Source organism: Anabas testudineus, chromosome 8 (assembly GCF_900324465.2).
Source record: "Anabas testudineus chromosome 8, fAnaTes1.2, whole genome shotgun sequence".
NCBI lineage: Eukaryota > Metazoa > Chordata > Actinopteri > Anabantiformes > Anabantidae > Anabas > Anabas testudineus.
In genome coordinates, this window is record NC_046617.1 from 7859732 (window position 1) to 7879280 (window position 19549).

At 41.0% G+C, this 19549-nt stretch overlaps 2 protein-coding genes across 5 annotated transcripts; both read left to right on the forward strand.

Annotated features, from left to right (window-relative positions):
- Positions 1-327: 327 nt before the first annotated feature.
- ubtf (upstream binding transcription factor) lies at positions 328-11290 on the forward strand. 3 transcript variants are annotated; one of them, XM_026349864.2, is made up of 21 exons: positions 328-2466; positions 4162-4220; positions 4846-5018; positions 5126-5209; positions 5313-5468; positions 5556-5620; positions 5729-5855; positions 5936-6046; positions 6172-6305; positions 6401-6542; positions 6635-6676; positions 6826-6936; positions 7099-7254; positions 7368-7514; positions 7854-7964; positions 8056-8147; positions 8237-8426; positions 8510-8557; positions 8696-8749; positions 8857-8973; positions 9062-11290. In XM_026349864.2, the coding sequence occupies exons 2-21, from the start codon at positions 4184-4186 to the stop codon at positions 9173-9175; spliced, it is 2211 nt and encodes a 736-aa protein (XP_026205649.1). In that variant the 5' UTR covers positions 328-2466; positions 4162-4183; the 3' UTR covers positions 9176-11290. The 3 variants fall into 3 exon arrangements, with proteins under 3 accessions (XP_026205649.1, XP_026205667.1, XP_026205657.1); XM_026349882.2 differs by having other exon boundaries at positions 328-2055; XM_026349872.2 differs by having other exon boundaries at positions 328-1798.
- A 2185-nt stretch (positions 11291-13475) lies between these two features.
- Positions 13476-18882, forward strand: atxn7l3 (ataxin 7-like 3). 2 transcript variants are annotated; one of them, XM_026345221.1, is made up of 14 exons: positions 13476-13724; positions 14389-14431; positions 14546-14645; positions 14755-14887; positions 14979-15150; positions 15244-15341; positions 15458-15480; positions 15602-15647; positions 16736-16773; positions 16881-16949; positions 17068-17111; positions 17753-17824; positions 18271-18407; positions 18488-18882. In XM_026345221.1, the coding sequence occupies exons 3-14, from the start codon at positions 14595-14597 to the stop codon at positions 18718-18720; spliced, it is 1116 nt and encodes a 371-aa protein (XP_026201006.1). In that variant the 5' UTR covers positions 13476-13724; positions 14389-14431; positions 14546-14594; the 3' UTR covers positions 18721-18882. The 2 variants fall into 2 exon arrangements, with proteins under 2 accessions (XP_026201006.1, XP_026201015.1); XM_026345230.1 differs by lacking the exon at positions 17753-17824.
- The last annotated feature ends 667 nt before the right edge of the window (positions 18883-19549 follow it).

Consider the following 19549-nt stretch of genomic DNA (forward strand, 5'->3'; position numbering starts at 1 on the left):
GTTGAGCTGAGCTATTTAGACTATGTATAAAAAGTGTGTAATGCACTTATATCTTATTTGAAGTGTGAAACTGCTTTCATGATTATGAAATAGGATCAACAGTAAGGGGGACATAGTGGATGAAGAGGTATTATTATGTGTGCTCTTGCTGTTCTGATGACATAATCAGGGAAAACCTATTTGTACCTGTAGCTTATTATAGCTTTTGTCTTGACAATCGTGTGTTTGTGTGCTTATACACTGTACATGCTTTGGAATCTCACTTATTGAAAATAAAAAACACAATTTGAAGTGTCTGCTTTTAATTTAAAAAATATTTTTCACATCACTCACAGGTGATGGCCATCACAAACGTACACGTCTGTTCAATTGGGCCATGCTGCGTTCATGGACCTCAAGTAAATTCCACCCTCTCTGTAATCCTATTTGGAAACATCTTTGTTACTGGCAGCAAGCTTTACAACTTTACAACCAGAAGACAATGCTTTTAGGACAGGAGATGGGTAAATTTGGTCTAGCAAAGACATTTTGTATTTATTTAAAATAAGATGTAATTAAGTGACCTAAAGATTATGCATTGAAACAACACTGACGGTCTTCACAAATTAAAAAACCCTTTACACAGAAACTACAAACATGAAAATACATCAAATAAGTAAATCCAAAGTGTTCAAGAGTGGACAAATACGTACATTTAAAATGATCTGTTTATTAATTGCTACAGACAAAATATAGCATCAAAGTAAAACTGTAACAATAAGGCACTCTCAGATCATTACTCTGAAATGTTTTTGATTCTGATTACTTTCACACTAACTGAGTTTGTCGCAGGGCAACTTCATGTCTACTTCAAAAGTTTTTTTAAGATTCCTAATTGTTCAAGGCGGATTTGTTGGGTGTCTCTACAACCCTGCAACGTCTTGACCTCTAGCATGTCTAATATGCCTTATTTATAGTAATAGACTGACTAATAAGAATTTAACCATTTCTTTATCTATCAGTCAGGAGAAACAAGAGAGTAGTGCTTCATATGAGACTGTCGCCTTTATCTGAATGGGGAGACGAAAGCAGTACGACGGCGAGATTTCCAACAGCCATGGAAGGTAGCAGCGTTGAACAAGCTCTGGTGCCCGAGAGTCATTTGTTTTGCCTGAGTCGGACAGACTGGATTGGACGGCCCGGGGTTCCTCCCACAAACACACAAGGTGGAGTAGAGCAGAAAAAACACGCCGGCTGGGGCGAAGATGGAGCTGTCAAATAGCCGCTTACAATTAGCGATGTGTAAATGGACGGAGGCTGCTCTGCGGACATGTCAGACAGTTGTGTCCCGAGTGGAAACGTGACACTGACCAGTCATGATAAACTTTCCAAAACAGATCTGGATGTTACTTGTGTTAAGTTACTGATGTGGACATGGCCCGGCTGCGGTGAATTAGACAGCTACTCGCACGGCCACGGGGAGCTTTGGGAAACTTTCCCCGCTATTTGATGCATAATCTCGGGGGCCAAACTTCGGCTCGAGATCAGTTCGCATCGGCCTCCGGGAGTAAAGCAATATAAGAATAAATGGCCCCTGGGGTGGGTGCGGGGAAACAACGGGGCGAGATCATGTGGACGCCTCGGCACAGCGAAATGGTTGGATGGGGAGAGTGGAGGGAGACGGCGAGTGAGATGGAGGCGGGGGGGAAGGACCATCTCTGCGGGGACTGGAGCCCAGGACCGACGGCGCAGTGCTGGCTATCGTTCAACCCTCCCCTTCTTCCTCCACAACGACGCCGAGGCTCACGCCGAGAGACAGGTAAGCCAGCACCACAGCCGCCTGGCTTTCATAATAAGCGGAGAGTGCGCGGTAAAACAACGCTAACAAGATAATAATAATAAACCCACAATAATCCGCCTTTAGCGGCGTTTTGTTTTGTTATTGAGTGCACACGCTGCTGGTGTCTTTGTAGTACCGACATGAACCAACCGTCGTGGTAGGGCACAGACGAGGTCGGCCATAGCCGAATTTCTTGTCCTCTACGGCGGGGAAGAAACTGCACGTTAGACCCGGAGGTAACTGTGGTATTTTGTTAAAAAAAAACACACCCGTCGAGTGTTTATTGCTCATTTCCTTCACCGAAACTCGACGGTTCGTGGTGCAACCTGAATTTCTGCGTGGGGGAAATCAACGGTGGTTTCCGCGCCGAGACCTCCATGCGGCTGCTGGCGGAACAGCCAGCCGCCTCTCTCGGTTAGCCATCAGGGATCTCGGTTTAATATCTCACCGTGCAGAGACTCTCCCTCTCTCTCCCCCTCGCTCTCTCTCACCGACTAGCCCAGAACCGACGACCGAGCGAGGAGAACCCGCCTTCTCGTCCTCGCTTAGGCGCTTTTCGGATCGAGGCGAGGAGCCTGAAACGCCCCGGCCGTAGGCTTTAAGCTCCGTTTTTCGCCGTTTGCAGTGCGCCATTGGACCTCGTCACGGTAGGTTTCCTTGTGGAGCGGAGCTGAAGCATGGCGGACCTGGCGCTGTTTGTCGCGCCAGTGAAGCCGCTCAGCCTCGGATGTAACATGTTTCCTTTGGGCTTTTTGCTCTCGGCCGGGTGCAGTGTAGCGTCGGATACCGTTAAAAATAAACCGTGGTTAACGAAAGGCTCAGGCTGCAGCGGTAAAAAACAATATTTTCCGTGTACTTCTTTCTTCCTGCGCCTCCGCAAATCTTTCCAGCCCACTACCAAGACATGTATGTCGGACGATTTCTTAACATTTGTCCAAACTTCTTTCTCGAAAACGACTCTTTAAGATGTATTTAACAACGATGGAGCAGGTGATTTGTAACGTTAAAGCGGTCTAGGGCTGCACTATGGGAAATAAATCTAAAATGGGTTAACTTGAAATACAAATAAGCTCGAAGGTTTCCGTTTAATGGCTACATTTCATTTTATTTCAATTTATGGCGGTACATTTAGAAAGACTGTCTAATTTAGGCTTTATTTTCCGTGTCCTTGTCCGTGCAATGCATCCGCTCCCAATTTTTATTATCTATATATGTTATAATAATCGAATTCGGGCTATATTTTATACTCTAAGTGAGCCATATCTGTGTTATGGGAGCTGTTTAGATGCACAAATAGTGATTTAGCTCGTATTACGGTGGCTCGGTTTCACCGTGGACACCACAGCGAGCTGGGGCCATCAAGGACACGATGAACAACGAGCAGCCGCCATCATTGGAGCGCAGCTCGGCTACGCCTCGCTGAAGAATGCACTATGTTTTTGCTGGTGAATCGTAACGTCAAACGCACCAAAACCGACTGAAACGGCCTTAAAATGCCACTTGAACGTGTCTGTGAGACGTAAACGAGCTTTCTACTAATTTCCTCGCCCCAGTCTGAGCAAACGGTTGAAGGGAAGATTATGCATGGCGCGGAGCTAGATCCGCATCCGACGGTGATGAGGCGCCTCCACCGAGTGGCGCATTTGGCTGCAGTGCTTCCAAGCCACCATTCCCCCTCGTCGGAGACCGAAAGCAGATCCCTCGTCCGTGGTCAGCTGGTCGCCTACAGCTGCCTGTCCGTCCACGTCCATTCGCTTCCTCCTTCCGTGGATCCTCCCCAACCTCCGCTGCGATAGAAAATCCTCCATTACCGAGCGGATCGGGCGAGAAAATGGTCGCTCCCGTGCGTCCACGGTACTTTTGTTGCGGAAAAAGGACAGCACTAATACGCTAAATTCCGCCTGGCAACATTTGCTCGACGGAGACTCGTGTTGTCGTAGCTAGCTGTGCTAGTTGAAGCCCTCCGCAGTGTTATTTGAGATTTGAAGCCGTCACAAGCAATAGCCTATGTCTCACCATGTAGCGTAAACGTTTAAGGGGCGGTGAAATGAACATAAACCATTATGTCGAGGCAAATTTAAATTCCACCGCTTGGAAACATCACTTTTTACTTTTACATCTCAGATAATTCACCTTTCGTAAGAAATGAATATCAATCACATGAATATTATACATGTGAATTTAACTTTATAAAAAAATCTACCAGTTAAAATGACAACTTCTACAACCTTGTTGAGGCAGCTACGTGATCTGGGTTGTGTTTTATTTCCTTATTAAATATCATGCTACATAATATGTAATATAATATAATAATAGAACGTTTTTTTTTGTTGATTTTGCAGATACAAGACAGCGCAACCACAAATGAATGGGGAAATGGAGGCAACCACCCAAGACCAAGGTGGGTCTTTATGAAAATAAAGATGTACTTTACCTATCTTGTAATCTACCATAGATATTTATTTTACTCTGCAGATGCATATAGGTGTGTCTTTTGCACATAACGTATACTAGAAGTGATTATTTAACCCCTGAGAACCACAGACACATTAAGTGAGAGCTATTATAGGAACAAACAGATAATTCAAATAAGGGTGAACCAAGTCATTGATTAGTAGATCAATAAAAAGGTCCTTAGAAGTAAAGTAAATTTGCAGATTGAGAGTAATGTAATCATTTTTTAACAAAACTCTCACTTTTAGCTCCTCAGGTTTGAGGTTTTACTTCACTTTGATGTGTTAAGTGACCACAAACGGAACATTGTTGTGCTAATTGGACAAAATATACTATGAATTGTTTGGAAAATAGGGAAAACCCCAATGACAATTTTCTCATTAATTGTATAATCTAAATAATAAATTGAGAGAATATTCAGCAGTTTGATCAGTAATCCAGCTGTCTGTTCCAGACCTAAATTAAAAAGGATGCATATTAATTTTACTATAGTCAGCATAACACATGAGCAGACAGTTGTAGTAATTGTTTTATTTATTATTTTTGTCTTGTTTTCATTTGCGTCATGACAGTTTGGGCACAGGATGACCTCTTAAAACTGCTGGAGGCCATGAAAATGGCACTCCCCCAGAAGGACCTGACTAAATACAAAACCTCAGAGTCCCACCTAGACTGGCAGAAGGTGGCCTTCAATTCCTACACAGCAGACATGTGCAAGCAGAAGTGGCAGGAGGTTTCTAAAGAGGTGAACTAGTTTTGTGTGATATTCGTGTTGGTTGTGAGTCAGTGTTACTGTCTGTTGCAAGTCAAAATAGCACTCAGTTTATGTGTCTCTTGTTTTTCTGCTTTAAGATTCGTAAATTCAGGACCTTAACAGAACTCATATTTGATGCTCAGGACTACATCAAGAATCCCTACAAGGGCAAGAAAATAAAGGTGACTTAAAGCTGTGTTATTGCTTGATTAATGAACAAGTAATAGTTTATAAATAAAACAAATTTAAAAGGTTTACACTCACATTTGTTCTTATGATGTACAGAAACACCCTGATTTCCCCAAGAAGCCTTTGACTCCATATTTCCGTTTCTTCATGGAAAAGAGGGCAAAATATGCAAAGTTACACCCAGAGATGAGTAACTTAGACCTGACTAAAATCCTCTCCAAGAAGTACAGAGAGCTGCCTGACAAAAAGAAGGTAAGTCAAAAATAAAAAAATGACTCATAAATTTGACCGCTGTAGTGTTTGGTCCAGTTTCAAAAATTTTTGTTTTCTCTTCTACAGAAAAAGTATGTTGATGACTTTTTAAGAGACAAAGAGGCATTTGTGCATAGTATGATGAAGTTCAGGTGAGGTTATTCATTACTACACTTTATTATTATGCAATATAAGATCTCCATCTGCAGCATATCTATGATATTTGTGTTTAAATGCTGGTTTATAATGTGTAATTATAGGGAGGAACATCCAGATCTTGTGGAGAGTATGACAAAAAAAGGTTCAAATGTACCAGAGAAGCCCAAGACACCTCAACAACTGTGGTACAATCATGAAAAGAAGGGCGTCCTCAAGACACACCCAGATGTAAGTTTCAACATTAACATCACATTAAAAATGCAACCTTGCATTAAGAGACTCATTAACATCCTTTTGTTTGACACCAGGCAACCACCAAAGAAATTAAGGACAGTCTTGGCAAACAGTGGACGCAACTGTCTGACAAAAAGAGACTCAAATGGATCACCAAGTCTTTGGAGCAGCAGAAACAGTACGAGGTGAGACTTAGTGAAATGCCAATTAGACCAGTATGTTAAGATAAAGGGGATGTTGTGGTTTTGTCAATAAGAGTACTGTTCTCAAAAGTATAACTGTGTGTGTGTGTGTGTTTGCAATAATCTAGGAGACAATGAGGGAGTACATCCAGCAGCACCCAGAGTTGAACATGACACAAGAGGATATTGTAAAGTCCACTCTGACCAAGGCTGAGAGGCACCTGAAGGACAAATCCGATGGTCGACCTGACAAACCACCTCCGTGAGTCACAGCTACCAATACATTATGGCCACATCTGTATTAACCCCTCCAATGTCCCAAGACTGAGTTGAAGTTATTTATATATACATTTTCAGAAATGGTTACTCTATGTTTTGTGCGGAGTTGATGTCGAGCATGAAGGATGTACCCAGCACAGAGCGCATGGTAATGTGCAGCCAGAGATGGAAGCTGCTGAAACAGAATGAGAAGGACGCCTACCAGAAACGCTGCGAACAGGTGAGTTGAGAATCACCAAGTTACATTATTAACATTAAACCAATGGTTAATTCTGTTTTGTCTAAATACTGTCTTTGTTTGTTTTTATTCAGAGAAAGAAGGAGTATGAAATTGAGATGAACAGATTTCTCAGTGTAAGTTTTATTTGTTTGGTTTCTCCTTAAACATATGTTTTAGTTTTGCTGATAGTTTGTCACAGCCCCCAATGTTCCTATTGGTGTGTCGTATATATTGCTGCAAGATTTTCTTATTTGTAGTTTCTCTGTTGTGCGGCCATCTTTAGAGTTTGTCAGAGGAGGAGCAGCAGCGGGTCTTGGGCGAAGAGAAGCCAGGTTTTAAAAAGGGCAGTGGAGCCAGCAGTCCTGCCTCCAAAAAGAAGAGCTCTAAAGCAAAGGTAGGAGTATAGAGCCACATCCACCCATCTTATGTAGGGGATTCCAATCTTCACATTTCTTCACATATGATCTTGAGTCAGTTTTACCTTTTTCGTTCTTCAACCCTTTTATGTGTCCTTTTCTGAAATTGCTCTCTTCATCTAATGCCATTTAACCTTTAGGCCAATCCAGAGAAACCCAAAAGGCCCATTTCAGCCATGTTCATCTTCTCTGAGGAAAAACGCCCCAAACTACACCAGGAGCGACCAGACCTTTCTGACAGTGAACTTACAAGATTTCTGGCACGCATGTGGAATGAGCTGCCAGATAAGAAGAAGGTAACCAGTAAACGGGGGTAATTTTGTGAAGCCAGCAGAGTGATCACAGGAGCTAAATCCCTTGCTTTTTAAATTTTGTTTTTAAATTTTGAACTTATTTTGTTGTTATCTAGGAGAAGTATAAACGCCTAGAAACAGTCCTGAAGGCCGAGTCAGAGAAGAAGGAAAAGGAGGATCGTAGTCGTCTGCCAGACCCACCCAAGACTGCGCAAGACATCTGGCAGCAAAGTGTCATAGGAGACTACCTGGCCAGATTTAAGGTGTGGTTTCTAGAATAAAACTGATCGCTTCCTAGTTACAATATAAATGTGTGTTCATCTGATAGTTCTGACAGTAAGTATTTCTCTATAAGGCAGAGATATACATTCTTAACTATGGCAAATCAAGCATCACTAAATGTAATTAATTTATTATATTTCCCTTTTACCACAAAATGTCATTTATCAGTCACACCAATTAAACCACAAAATACAGAAAGAAATCTGTCATTACCTGTTCTTACTGTATATGTTTCCTGTCTCCTCCTAAAGGAAATAGTGCATGTAGCAAATTTAGAGGTTTGGTGAGAGTACCTTCAATATGAACCTGTTGTTTTGTAGAGTGACCGGCCAAAGGCTCAGAAAGCAATGGAAGCAACCTGGAGCACCATGGAGAAAAAAGAAAAGATAATGTGGATCAAAAAGGCAGCAGAGGACCAGAAACGATACGAGGCAAGACTAAGTTCACTGTGTATGTCCAGTAGACCTGCATTACATCTGTACACAGTACAGGTCTGAGCTAACCGTTGACTGTCCTTAACAGAGGGACCTGTGTGAGATGCGCTCACCTGCTGTTGCCGCCATTGCCTCAGGAAAGAAGATTAAGTTTGAGGGTGAACCCAAGAAACCACCGTCGTAAGTTTGCCACATTCAACTTGCCTGTGCTGTCCATTGTTTGTACAGAAAATTGAAGTTCATATTTTTACTTGTCTATGACTCTCTAGAAATGGATATCAGAAGTTCTCTCAAGAGATGCTGTCTAATGGAGAGCTCAATCACCTCCCCATGAAAGAGCGGATGGCAGAGATAGGCAGCCGCTGGCAGAGGTTACCACTGAAGGAGAAAGATCGCTACAAGAAGATCGCTGAAGAGAAGCAGAGGCAGTACAAAGTCCAGCTGGAACAGTGGCTCTCTGTAAGGATGGGTTTTATCATGTTTGAGGGATGAATTATATTTTGAAAATGTATTTTGTAACGCATGTTTTCATCCCTCCACAGAGCTTGTCTTCACAAGAGAGGAATACTTACAAAGAATATAACTCACAGGTAAGTAACTTGTTTTACAACATGACTAGCGTTGTTGTGTCTCATGTGGGAGTAGGAAATGAAACGTACGTCCATGGCTTCCTCCTCCTCGTTTCTTTACGCGACACATTTAAATAAGTGCTTGTCTTGTCGTTTCAGAAAAGGAGAACTACGGCCAAACCAGGAGGCCCGAAGGCAAAGTCCAAGAAATCTGTGAGTCTCATTTGTCATGTTCCTCATTCTTCATTATTACACTCATAAGTCAGCTGTATGTGAATTTAATGGGGTTAACTGTATTTGATAAATGTGTCTTCCCACAGGACACGGAGGAGGAGGATGACAATGACGATGAGGATGAAGATGAGCGGGAGAAGGCTTCCTCCGAGGCAGACTCTTCCAGCGAGGAGGATGATGAAGACGATGATGATGACGATGATGTAAGTGACCTTCATCTTTAAATCGGTGCAGGCACAAGGACTAAATAGAATGATTATGCTGACTATTGGTCTTTGTTTTCAATTTAAGAAGGAGGACGACGATGATGACGATGACGACGACGACGAGGCAGAAGACAAAGAGAACAAGTCTGAGGACAGCAGTAGCGAGTCGAATTCGGCGTCAGATTCCGATTCGGACTGAAACTGGTCAACGCTGTCCTGAGACGAACTGAGCAGCGCTGAGCTGAGCCAAGAGTCCAGGGAGCTCTGCCACTGTGCCAACCCTGCTCTCCTCCCACCACCAGAGGGAGCCCCTGCATTGCCTCATTTATTTCACGCTCACCCACTTTATGTTGCTACGGTTGGTGATCTGTACACACGGAGGGGTCCACCCTTGTGTCCAAAATTTGTTTCATTCCCTCCCCCGATGTGATGATCATCTCACAGCATGAGCCACTGATGTTAAGCCAGAACACCCACTGGTTTGGCGATGGACATTTCTGCCGCTGGTTTCAATGTTTATTTACAAGTTCAATGGTTTAAAATTAGTTTTAAAATGGAGGGTGAAGAATTCCCCTGCAGTGTTTATTTTATTCTCCTGGTGATTAGTTGAAGACAGGTGGTGTGAGTCGTGAACAGGCTTCACAGAGCCAAAGAACACAGCAGGGAGGATCACTTGATGGAGGGGGGGGCTGTGGGGGGCTGTGCAGGGTATTGAAAAATTGCACTCTCCAGAATGTTTCCTTTAATTTTTTTTTTCCAGAACGTTGTTGCTTTGTTCTCTATTGTCAATTTTTATCATTTGGTTCTTAAAGAGGTGGTATTTTTTCAGGAAAAAAATCAAGCCATTATGAATGTTTATTTTGTTGCTGGAATTTTTCAGAACTTGTTACTTAACCTATGTTCTCATCTAAACGATACAGTGCCTATAAATTGTTCACACTCTTTTGACTTTTGCATGGTTTGTTGTTTAAAACATTCGACCAGAGTGGACATAATGTAGCTTTTTGGCACCACTCAACTCAAATTTAATGTTTAAAGGAATACTGCAACATTTACTGGGAATGTTCTGTATTTGACATGTTTTGGTTGTTAGTTGAAACACAGCAGATGTTGAACATCAATCTACAACTGACACTGTCTCCAACTCTTAATAGCATCAAGCAGATGTATCTAGATCAACATTATTCAATTAAACTAACCATTGGCCTTATTGTTCCAGCGCTCGAAGCAGAGTTACAGCTGTACTGTATTCCTAACATGTTTTTAAATGCTTATGGCTATATGCTGTAAGTAATTTCCATTCCACTTATCTGACTAACAAACCCAATTGACTGTAATACTTAAATTCTCTCTGACATTAGAATCCTGTTGAATAAGTGTCAAAAAACAAAATTTATCCAAGTGTTGAAAGCAAAAAGTCAAAGGAGGTGGAACATTATAGGAACTGCAGAATCCATTGCCATGTGTCTGTCACTGAAAGGCGTCATTTCTCTAAATTAACTGACATGTCTTGTATATAAATCCAAAGGTCTGAAACTATTCAGTTTGACTTGGTTAATTTTATTTCTGGCCTGACAGTGATAAAGTGTGTCTAGTGTGTCACAGACACTTGTTTTCCACATTTCGAGCTCAGTCCGACTCTGTTTTTAAAGAATCTGTGATACAGTCGGTGTATGTTACTTTTCCAAACCGTTGTTTTACGTTTTATTTAACAGTTTCTTTGAATTGTTAGTTTTGTTTTAATTTTGAGCGGTTTTGTTAATCTGGAATCATTTATGGATGTTGAACTAAATGGTTTCATGCTTTTTTTTTTTTTTTTTTTTTTTTTTATGGCATTGACTGTGAACCATCTGGTTTTCAGTCAGATCCTTATCCCAAAAAAGTGTGCACTTAATGTAAATCTGTCCCTCAGTGTGAGCTTGTGTGCGCAGGTCTGTGTATATATGAGGGTGAGTATGTACGTATGTGTTTCTTTGCTTTATTGTGTGCTGTTTTTTGCTGTTTTGTTGCATACCATGATGTGACTGCAGCGTGCACGTCTGCCTGTATGGGGACATCATACCAATACCATGAATGTAGATACATTTTTTTTTCGTTGTTGTTGTTTTTGTTTTTTTCTCCAAAGGTCTTTATGAATTTTTCTGATCGACACTGTTGTGTCATTCATGACCTGAAAACGGACTAATGACGAGACTTCCATGGCTCTCATTGACATGGCAACTATTAACAATTTGGTAGTAATGGACAGATTTCGGCCATTATAGATCTCGTCACAGACTGAAACAAAACCAGCGAGGACTATATAAATACCTGGGGAGGGAAAAAGAATGCGATTGCTGATACCGATTAATGGGAGTTTATAAAAGGGATTCGGGGAATTGAGATGCCAGTGGATTTGTGATTTAAAAGAAAAAAAGACTTGTAATTTTTTGTAAATATTGGTTTTTGTATTCCGTGCTTATTGTTTTGTTAGTACTTAATTTGGCAAACCCTCATCTGTGACATCTGAGGCCAGTGAGTCCTTCACTCACGAGGGGGAGAATTTCTGGTTTAATTCACCTGTTTTAGTTGTTTCTTCTCTCCCTTATGTTGGTTTATAGAAATATCAAAGAGAGCAAAGCTTTGTACTGCTGATCATTTGACAAAAATTGATGTTTTCTATAGCTGAGGGTGTTCTTATGTCCTTGTAGTTCAAGTATTTGGGCAAATAAAAAAAAAATCTTTAACAGTTGAACTGTTTGAACTGTGTTCAAGAAGACATAATATGGACCAACACTTGTATCGGTGTATCGAAACAAATGGCGACTGTCAACTGCCTAGTTTCCATTTGATCCTTGTGCTGTTTTAGCCTTGGCTTCAATCAAGAGAAATCGTAATGCTATTACAATAACACTGTCAGTACCTTTTAAGACAAATAGCTTATTAATCAATTGAATATGAATAAAAACACCTTTGACAGCTCGTTAATAATTTAAATATTTTTTCAAACAACAAATATTAGGTAATTCTGACTTAGGACAAGTTACGATTTGAGGCTTTTCTCTGTTTTTGAATTTGTCAACATGTACTACAGCAAATGATATTGGGGGGATTTTTCACAATCATAAAAACCTGCATGGAGGCTTATGGGAATATGTGTTTTTTTGCTGGCATACACAGACCCAGGTTTTCTGTATGGCAGATTAACTTCAATAGCTAACTAGTCCTCAAACCTTTTTGACTGGTGTCCACATAAAACTGGTAAAAATAACCAGTATTTCAAAACAAGAAATTATGCGAGAAAATTTCTTGTGAGCACGATCAGCAGTTATGGTGCAAACTCCATATTTTGTGGTGCTACTTAAGTTTCTGGGGCGTAGTTTGTGTTGATTGGATATTTCAGTCTTGTCACTCAATGTGCTTACCTGTTTCTTTTTGACAATATCCTCCTGAGCACAAATACAGGCCCATAAAGGAATAGTGTGGAAGGTTTTCTCAGACCTGCAGAACCTGAGCTCAACTGTAAATAAAGTGTAGAGCTTTACTAATGCTCTTGTTGCTGAATGAGAGAAAATCCCTGTAACCAGAACAAGATTAGTGGAAGATTAGTGGAAGCTGCCATAACCACAGATCAAGGTCTATGATAATTGTTGCCTGTCCATATACATGTGGCCACATAGAAATATCAGTGGTGACCTCATCCAACCACTCAGGCCGAAGCAACAGATTCCAGATCCAGGACCAAGATCTGCATTTCACTTATTAATGTCTGCTGAAGGGAAATGTCAAGTACAATGTCGTTAATAGCGGAAACGTGCTGATTGTGCCTTCAAAATAAAGTCCAACGCTGCAACACAGGTATCCTAGGAACAAGTGCCTTTGTTGACTGATCATAGATGGAGCAAGTCCAGCAGGGTGATGGTGAAGACATGTGTCCAATGCTTTTAGCAGCATTATGGAAACCCTGCAGCCCACTACAGCAAGTACGATCTGGGCCCTGAAGTTCTGTGTCTCGGACTGAATCATATCAAGGAGCATTTCTGATCTTTTATCAATCCCTGATGTCTCGCTGGGGACGAAGAGGACAAAAAGTGTGTGTTCCAATTTCTTGTTCACCCAAATCACACTATAAGATAGAGACAGAATAATTATTTCAAAAAATAATTAGTTGATTAATTTCCAAGCATGGATACATTCATTTAGATGTTTTGGTTTCAGGATCTTATAATGCCACAGACCATGACAATTTGTTTGTCTGACACACTGTGAATAAAGGCTCACAAAGACAAAATGATGGTAGTACTACTGTATTTTGTATAAGTGTATAATATTAGTACAAGGTGAAAGATATGAAATTTAAATTTTTTTAAAGTAACTGGATACTTTTATAGTACAGTATAGTGCTACTGCTGCTGGATTTAGTTACTTCTTCCATAGCTGGTGAATTTGAATTAGATGCCTTCCCCCTGCCCACGCTTTTATTTTTGCAGCTCAAACCGGAAGTCGGTTGCTTTCTATTTGGATGTTGTCTTTGGTCTGTTGGCCTCTTCGATGTCAACCGGGTTGATAACGTTAATTTAACCGACACCCGCGACAACAAACAGTTTTTTAACGAGGATTTTGTTTTAGCTGCGGAACAAAGATGTCTCCGGGTGAAAACCAGGCTTCGTGTTAAGGTGTTTTATCGTCATGTGGACTGACTCGGTGATGTTGCCTCTCTCAGAGAAACTGCCTGGTTCAGGTTCAGGCTGAGTTTTCGTTATGACAGGGTAAGAGGAAACAGCTTTTGAAATAAATAACACAGCTAACTTCTGTACTTAGTCACCGACGCTGCGTTTTATGCCACTAGATTGCAAACAGGAGCTAAGGTTAAGCCTCAATCATCACAATTACTACTGCCATCTGAGCAGCACGTTAGACGAGGGGACTAGCTAGGAAATGCTAACAGGGAAAAGTAACGTTAACCAGACGAGTTTGCAAACAAACTGTCACCGGCTACTAATATAAGTCTGTTTAGTCATAACGCTGTTCATTAGTGGGGTTAGTTGAGGTGGGTTTTATGCTTCAAATGCAGCTCTTCATGCAGTGTTTGCAGTGTAAATAAGGTCACATTTTTACCTGAGTTAACCACACCTGACGCACTGAGATGCAACACGAACGATAAGCGACAGTGGCACAGTGTTATTAATAAAACTAAAGATAAACTTAATTAGTCAGTTAGTTCACTGACAGAAAGTATTGAAGCAGCGTTGGGTGAGAAACAATACAAATCACAGCTTCTCAAGGTAAAATAGGTTTCCGTTTTCTTAGTTTACTACTAAATGATGCCATTTGTGAATGTTTGGTTGAACAAGACTTAACACTCACTGTTAGCAGCAGCAGCTCAGATGTCCAATATATTAGGTCATTTATGTGTTTTATTCTCCTAAATAGAATAACAGCAGATCTGCAACAAATACTGACAGCTATTTTAAAAGTAAGTCACATACACCTACAACTCATTGACTCTTTTTGTGACAGTGTTACATCTCTTACTTGTTGACCTAGTAATCTATCTTTGATTGGGATCTTCTATATTGTGAATCCTCAGGTCAGCATCCTATTACCTTGCTATCGAGATTTCCCATACAGATTTTCAAATGAAAATGGAGGATATGCCCCTGTCAGGCCCAGACAACACCAAGCTGGAGGTGAGTGAACTTAAAAATACATTTTTTGCATTCTTCCCACAGAAAGAACTGTGTATGTGGTTCATCTGTCTTATGTGCTGTTAACATCTTATTATCTATCATGCTGCAGGCCTTGGTCCATGACATCTACTCTGAGCTGGTGGAAGATGCCTGTTTGGGCCTGTGTTTTGAGGTACATCGTGCTGTCAAACAAGGCTACTTTTTTCTGGATGAAACAGACCAAGAAAGCATGAAGGAATTTGGTGAGTCCCACAAATTTTCTTCTGGTACATGGATGTTCTTGTCTTTTTCTTTGGTGCATTTGCTTACCATATGTGCCTTAATTGCTACTAGAAATTGTGGACCAGCCAGGAGTGGACATATTTGGGCAGGTGTACAATCAGTGGAAGAACAAAGAGTGCGAGTGCCCCAACTGCAAAAGATTGATAGCAGCGTCTCGTTTCGCCCCACACTTGGAGAAATGCCTGGGAATGGGACGCAACAGCAGTCGCATTGCCAACCGCAGGTCAGATGTCATGACCTGCATTCAGCACAGATTATTGTATTGATTAAAATGCATGTGAGCATCTTGTCAGATTGTCTTTATGTGTTTTAACAGGTTAGCCAGCAATAACAACATGAGCAAATCAGAGAGTGATCAGGAAGACAACGATGACCTAAATGATAACGACTGGTCATATGGGGCAGAGAAAAAAGGTGAGCACATGAAAATCATTTAACAAAATATAATCGCCACTGTGCTGAGATAAGTGTATGGAAAACACCAGTTTGCTTTCACATAATAAACAAATGTTCCCAAATTTCCTTCCCAGCGAAAAAGAGGAAGTCAGATAAGGTATTTTGCATTAGTTTCCCTCTTTGCATTACAAAAATGCAAACACATTAGAGAAGAAGTACATTTTATTGTGTATATTTATTATATAAGTATTTTAATCTGAATGTTTTTCCTTGTGCAGAATCAAAATTCTCCTAGAAGATCCAAATCTCTTAAACACAAAAATGGTAAGTCTATCAGTTGTTCAGTTTCTGGTCTAAGTGAAGAGATTTTGATCAATGTTGTTTTCTGAATTTTGGTTAACTGTCTGTTGTATCTCTGGCTTATATGTGCCGTCAGATATTTTGCTCTCTAGTTCGTTCAGCAGACTTGAAGCCTGGTTATCCTGTTCTAGATCAGGACATTTTGTACATATAGCTTCCTTAGTCACAGGAAATGTTACGTGATATACATTTACCGTATATACAGTAACTTAAGGTAGTATAAGGGCCCTCTTCTTCTTTTTTCTCAGTATATTATCTTGTGGATTCAGATGAAACATATTTGTAGAAATGTTTTATGTCTTTGTAAAAATGTAAATTTATTGAAAATCAAAAGGTGAAATCTCCCGTTTAATAAAGTTTTCAGACCATTCAGTACTCATTTGGTAGCCCCATAGCATGGGACTGGCACCACAGCTTCACTTTTGTGATAGAAAATGTCTTAGGACCTGGCGTACACATGCGTGTACATCACATTTTGGGTTCTTGTGTGTGCAAGCTAATCGCAGCTGTTACACAGCCTTTCACAAATAGGTGTGTAAAAAAAAAAAAGGTATTGCTAGTTTATAATGCAAAATGTTTTGAATGTGTTATAATTTGTTGTTGTAGGCGTATGATGTCTTCCTAAAACTTTATGTTAAAAGAGGATGCTTAGTTTTTATACTTCAGGTTCCAATAAGCCCAAATAGCATAGAGAAATAAAAAATGCATATCAAATTAGTGCTCAGGTTTTAAGAGGTTAAACGCTGTTTGTCAACCTACAAGCAGACTGTCGTGTTTCATTTAAAGCCCCTCTACCATAAACGCAAAAGTGTTGTCTTTTGAGTAGGTTTACTTAGTGTGGTGCAATGCAATACAACCTAGTTTTTAATCAATGTAGCTTGGAATGGTTGGAAACCTTCTCAGTTGTGACTTAAAATAATCTGTCCAGCGACTACTGTCTATGACAGTGTCCAAATTCATTAACTTTATTTTGGCATTTTCTTATTGTGATTTTGTTTTAATTGTTTGAATTCTTTGGATGTGAGGAAAAAAAACTGTATGTTTTTCCCCAGGTGAGCTTGGGAGCAGCATCAGCTCTGAGCCCTACAAGGTGAATTCCTTCTTTGTTCATGTTGCCTGTCAGACCACAACAGTCTTCATCTTGTACTGTAAACACACAATGTAGCTTTAATAATGGGTTTGTGGTCTGTCTTTCAGTATAACTACAGCACTGGCATCAATTATGAAACATTGGGCCCTGATGAAGTCAGATCCCTTTTAACCACCGTGAGCAACTTTCATTAGTCCACCTCCATGGCCATCTTGTTACTCTCAATATAAACAGTAATTTTTGCTGTTTTAATTACACACATGCTGATCACTAAAGCAGTATTTGTCTCTACAGCAATGTGGAGTGATCTCAGAGCACACCAAGAAGATGTGTACCAGGTAATTACTGCACAATCCAGTTTCACATAGTCAAGCTAACAACTATTCTCTGGGGAAATAATTACAGGATTGTGTGTTAATATCTGGGATAATGCAGGATGAATTTAGGTACTGTAACACCTGTTACAGTCGTGTTTTTTTTTTTTTTTTTTGTTAGTTTGGATTGAGGTTATTGCCCCTCAGTTTTGCCCTTTGTGAAGCTTTGTCATGCAAACCTGACAGCACTAAATTACTGAAACTTGAAGTCATTGTTGCATGTGAATTTGAAAACATGATCAGTTCCGTTGTATTCCTGTAAATGATCTTGCATGTTGGGACTAATTTAAGGGGAACACAAGTGGCATCTCAGTGTGACACTGAATCCGAATCTTTTAGACCAGTCATCGACTTTTTCTCAATTCTGCAGCGATCTCAAACAACAGGAAGACTTTAAATGGGCCCTGTCAGTGACCAACCTCTAACATTTCATAACCTTTAACTCTTCATTGTTGCTCCGTCTCACCTGTCTTTGGTCATTGACTGTGTCCGTAACGTCCGTCCCACCTCCCTCTCTGTGGCTGAGGTTAATACAGACAGGGTGGCTCATAAAGCTGTGGGGCGAGCGTCTCAGGGATATGTAATGCCACCTTGTGTCCCACCAGGTCTCAGCGATGCCCCCAGCACACAGACGAACAGAGGAGGGCCGTCAGGGTGTTCCTCCTGGGGCCGTCTGCGTGAGTGTGCCCTGTTCCTTAACCTCCCTCACCCACAAGTGTCCTTAACAAAAGTCATGTTTGAATGAGTGTTGTGACCTTTGTGGTCCAGGAATTGGCTGATATTGTTCACCGTTTCCTGATCACATTGCCTTTGTCAGAAACAGGAAAAGAACAGTACTGCAGTGTTCAGAAAACTCAGGGATGTCTTCTTTGCACACAACTCTTGACAAAGGCAGATTTGTGATTGTTCTCTAACGCAAGCATTAAGAGGCGGCTGAATTGGCGTGAAGGAGTATTTTGTGATGCTTTATCATAATTGAAAGGTCATAAATGACCATGGGGTTTTTCCTGGTCCCTGGTTCTTGGTGGAGGAGTACCTGTGCCAGTCAGCATATGACACGATTCACCAAACTTTGTGGTGGCGGACTAACAGTATGTGACTGTGTCTGGGTTTCATGTAACAGGCCGTTGCTACCAGACGCAGACGCTGTGGTGGAGAACGACAGCTTTGACATTCCAGATGGACAGACCCTCATGAGCCGCCTGCAGTGGGAAGACTCCCCTGATATCTCACCCACTGACTCTGCCTCATCTAAAGCCAGTAAGGGAATCATATGTATTACACTGAAAATCTGTTATTGATCAAATAGGCAGTTGATAAATTGTATGTTCTTCTCCCAGGCACCAATCATACAGATTCAAGGAAGCCCAAAAAGAAGAAAAGAGCGTCTCTTGGTTTGAACAGTGGAGGAGGAGGAGGAGCAGGAGGAGGTGGAGGAGGGGTAGGCTTGGGCGTAGGTGGAAGTCTGACTGGAAGCAGCAGCTCTCAGAGTAATATCAGTTTATCAACCAAAAAAAAGAGGCCCAAAGTCTCAGCACCTACCATGCCTAGTATCTACGATGACTTAAACTAACATTGTTTGTCTTGTTTCTTCTGAATCACGTCCCGTCTTTCATACGAAGATTTACAGGCACGGACATGAAAACATTCAACTTAGCAGTTTGGTAGTCGTTCTACATTGATGAGGAAGGCAGCATCTCTATCATTAACACACTGTTCTAAAAAAAAAAAAAAAGAAGAAGCTTGGTCACGGAGTCTGATCAGAGTATCAGTCAGCTTATTCCAGTCACTTTAGATCAGATAGCTTCAATCAACGCAAACAGCTTCTGCCACCTTAAGATGCAAATCAGAGTGACCGGCATTCAGGTGACTTTTTGTAAATTGCATAGTGTTATGCTAACACACGCTGACGCACAACACATAAAGCTCAAATTAAAAAACATTTTTTTTAAATGTGGACAGCTGAACATTACACCTGCACGCACATGCTTTAACAATCATCATTCCTGAACCAGTTTAAGTGCAGCTTGAACAGCATCTGTTCTTCTGAGGAGCTTTCCAAGAGATTTTGGAACATAGCTGCAAGGATTTGTTCCCATTCATTAGTCAGGTCACGTTTTTTGTTCACATGTTTAAAGGTATTAGATGAGCTTGAGGTCAGGACTTTTATCAGGCAAATTATTCCTCACTAAACAGGGAAGTCGATTTCATTATGAAGCTTTGTGAAGTGTTGAGGTTCCCTTTAACTGGAGTTCAGGGGCTTAGGCACAGGTGCATCCAGATGCTTTTGGCTAATGTAATATCACTAGCTCCAGAAATGGCCTCTAATACTGCCTTTACCTCTGGCAATAAAGGTGAAAGATTCATGATAATGCCATTTGCAATGGCAGCTTGTGCAGTGT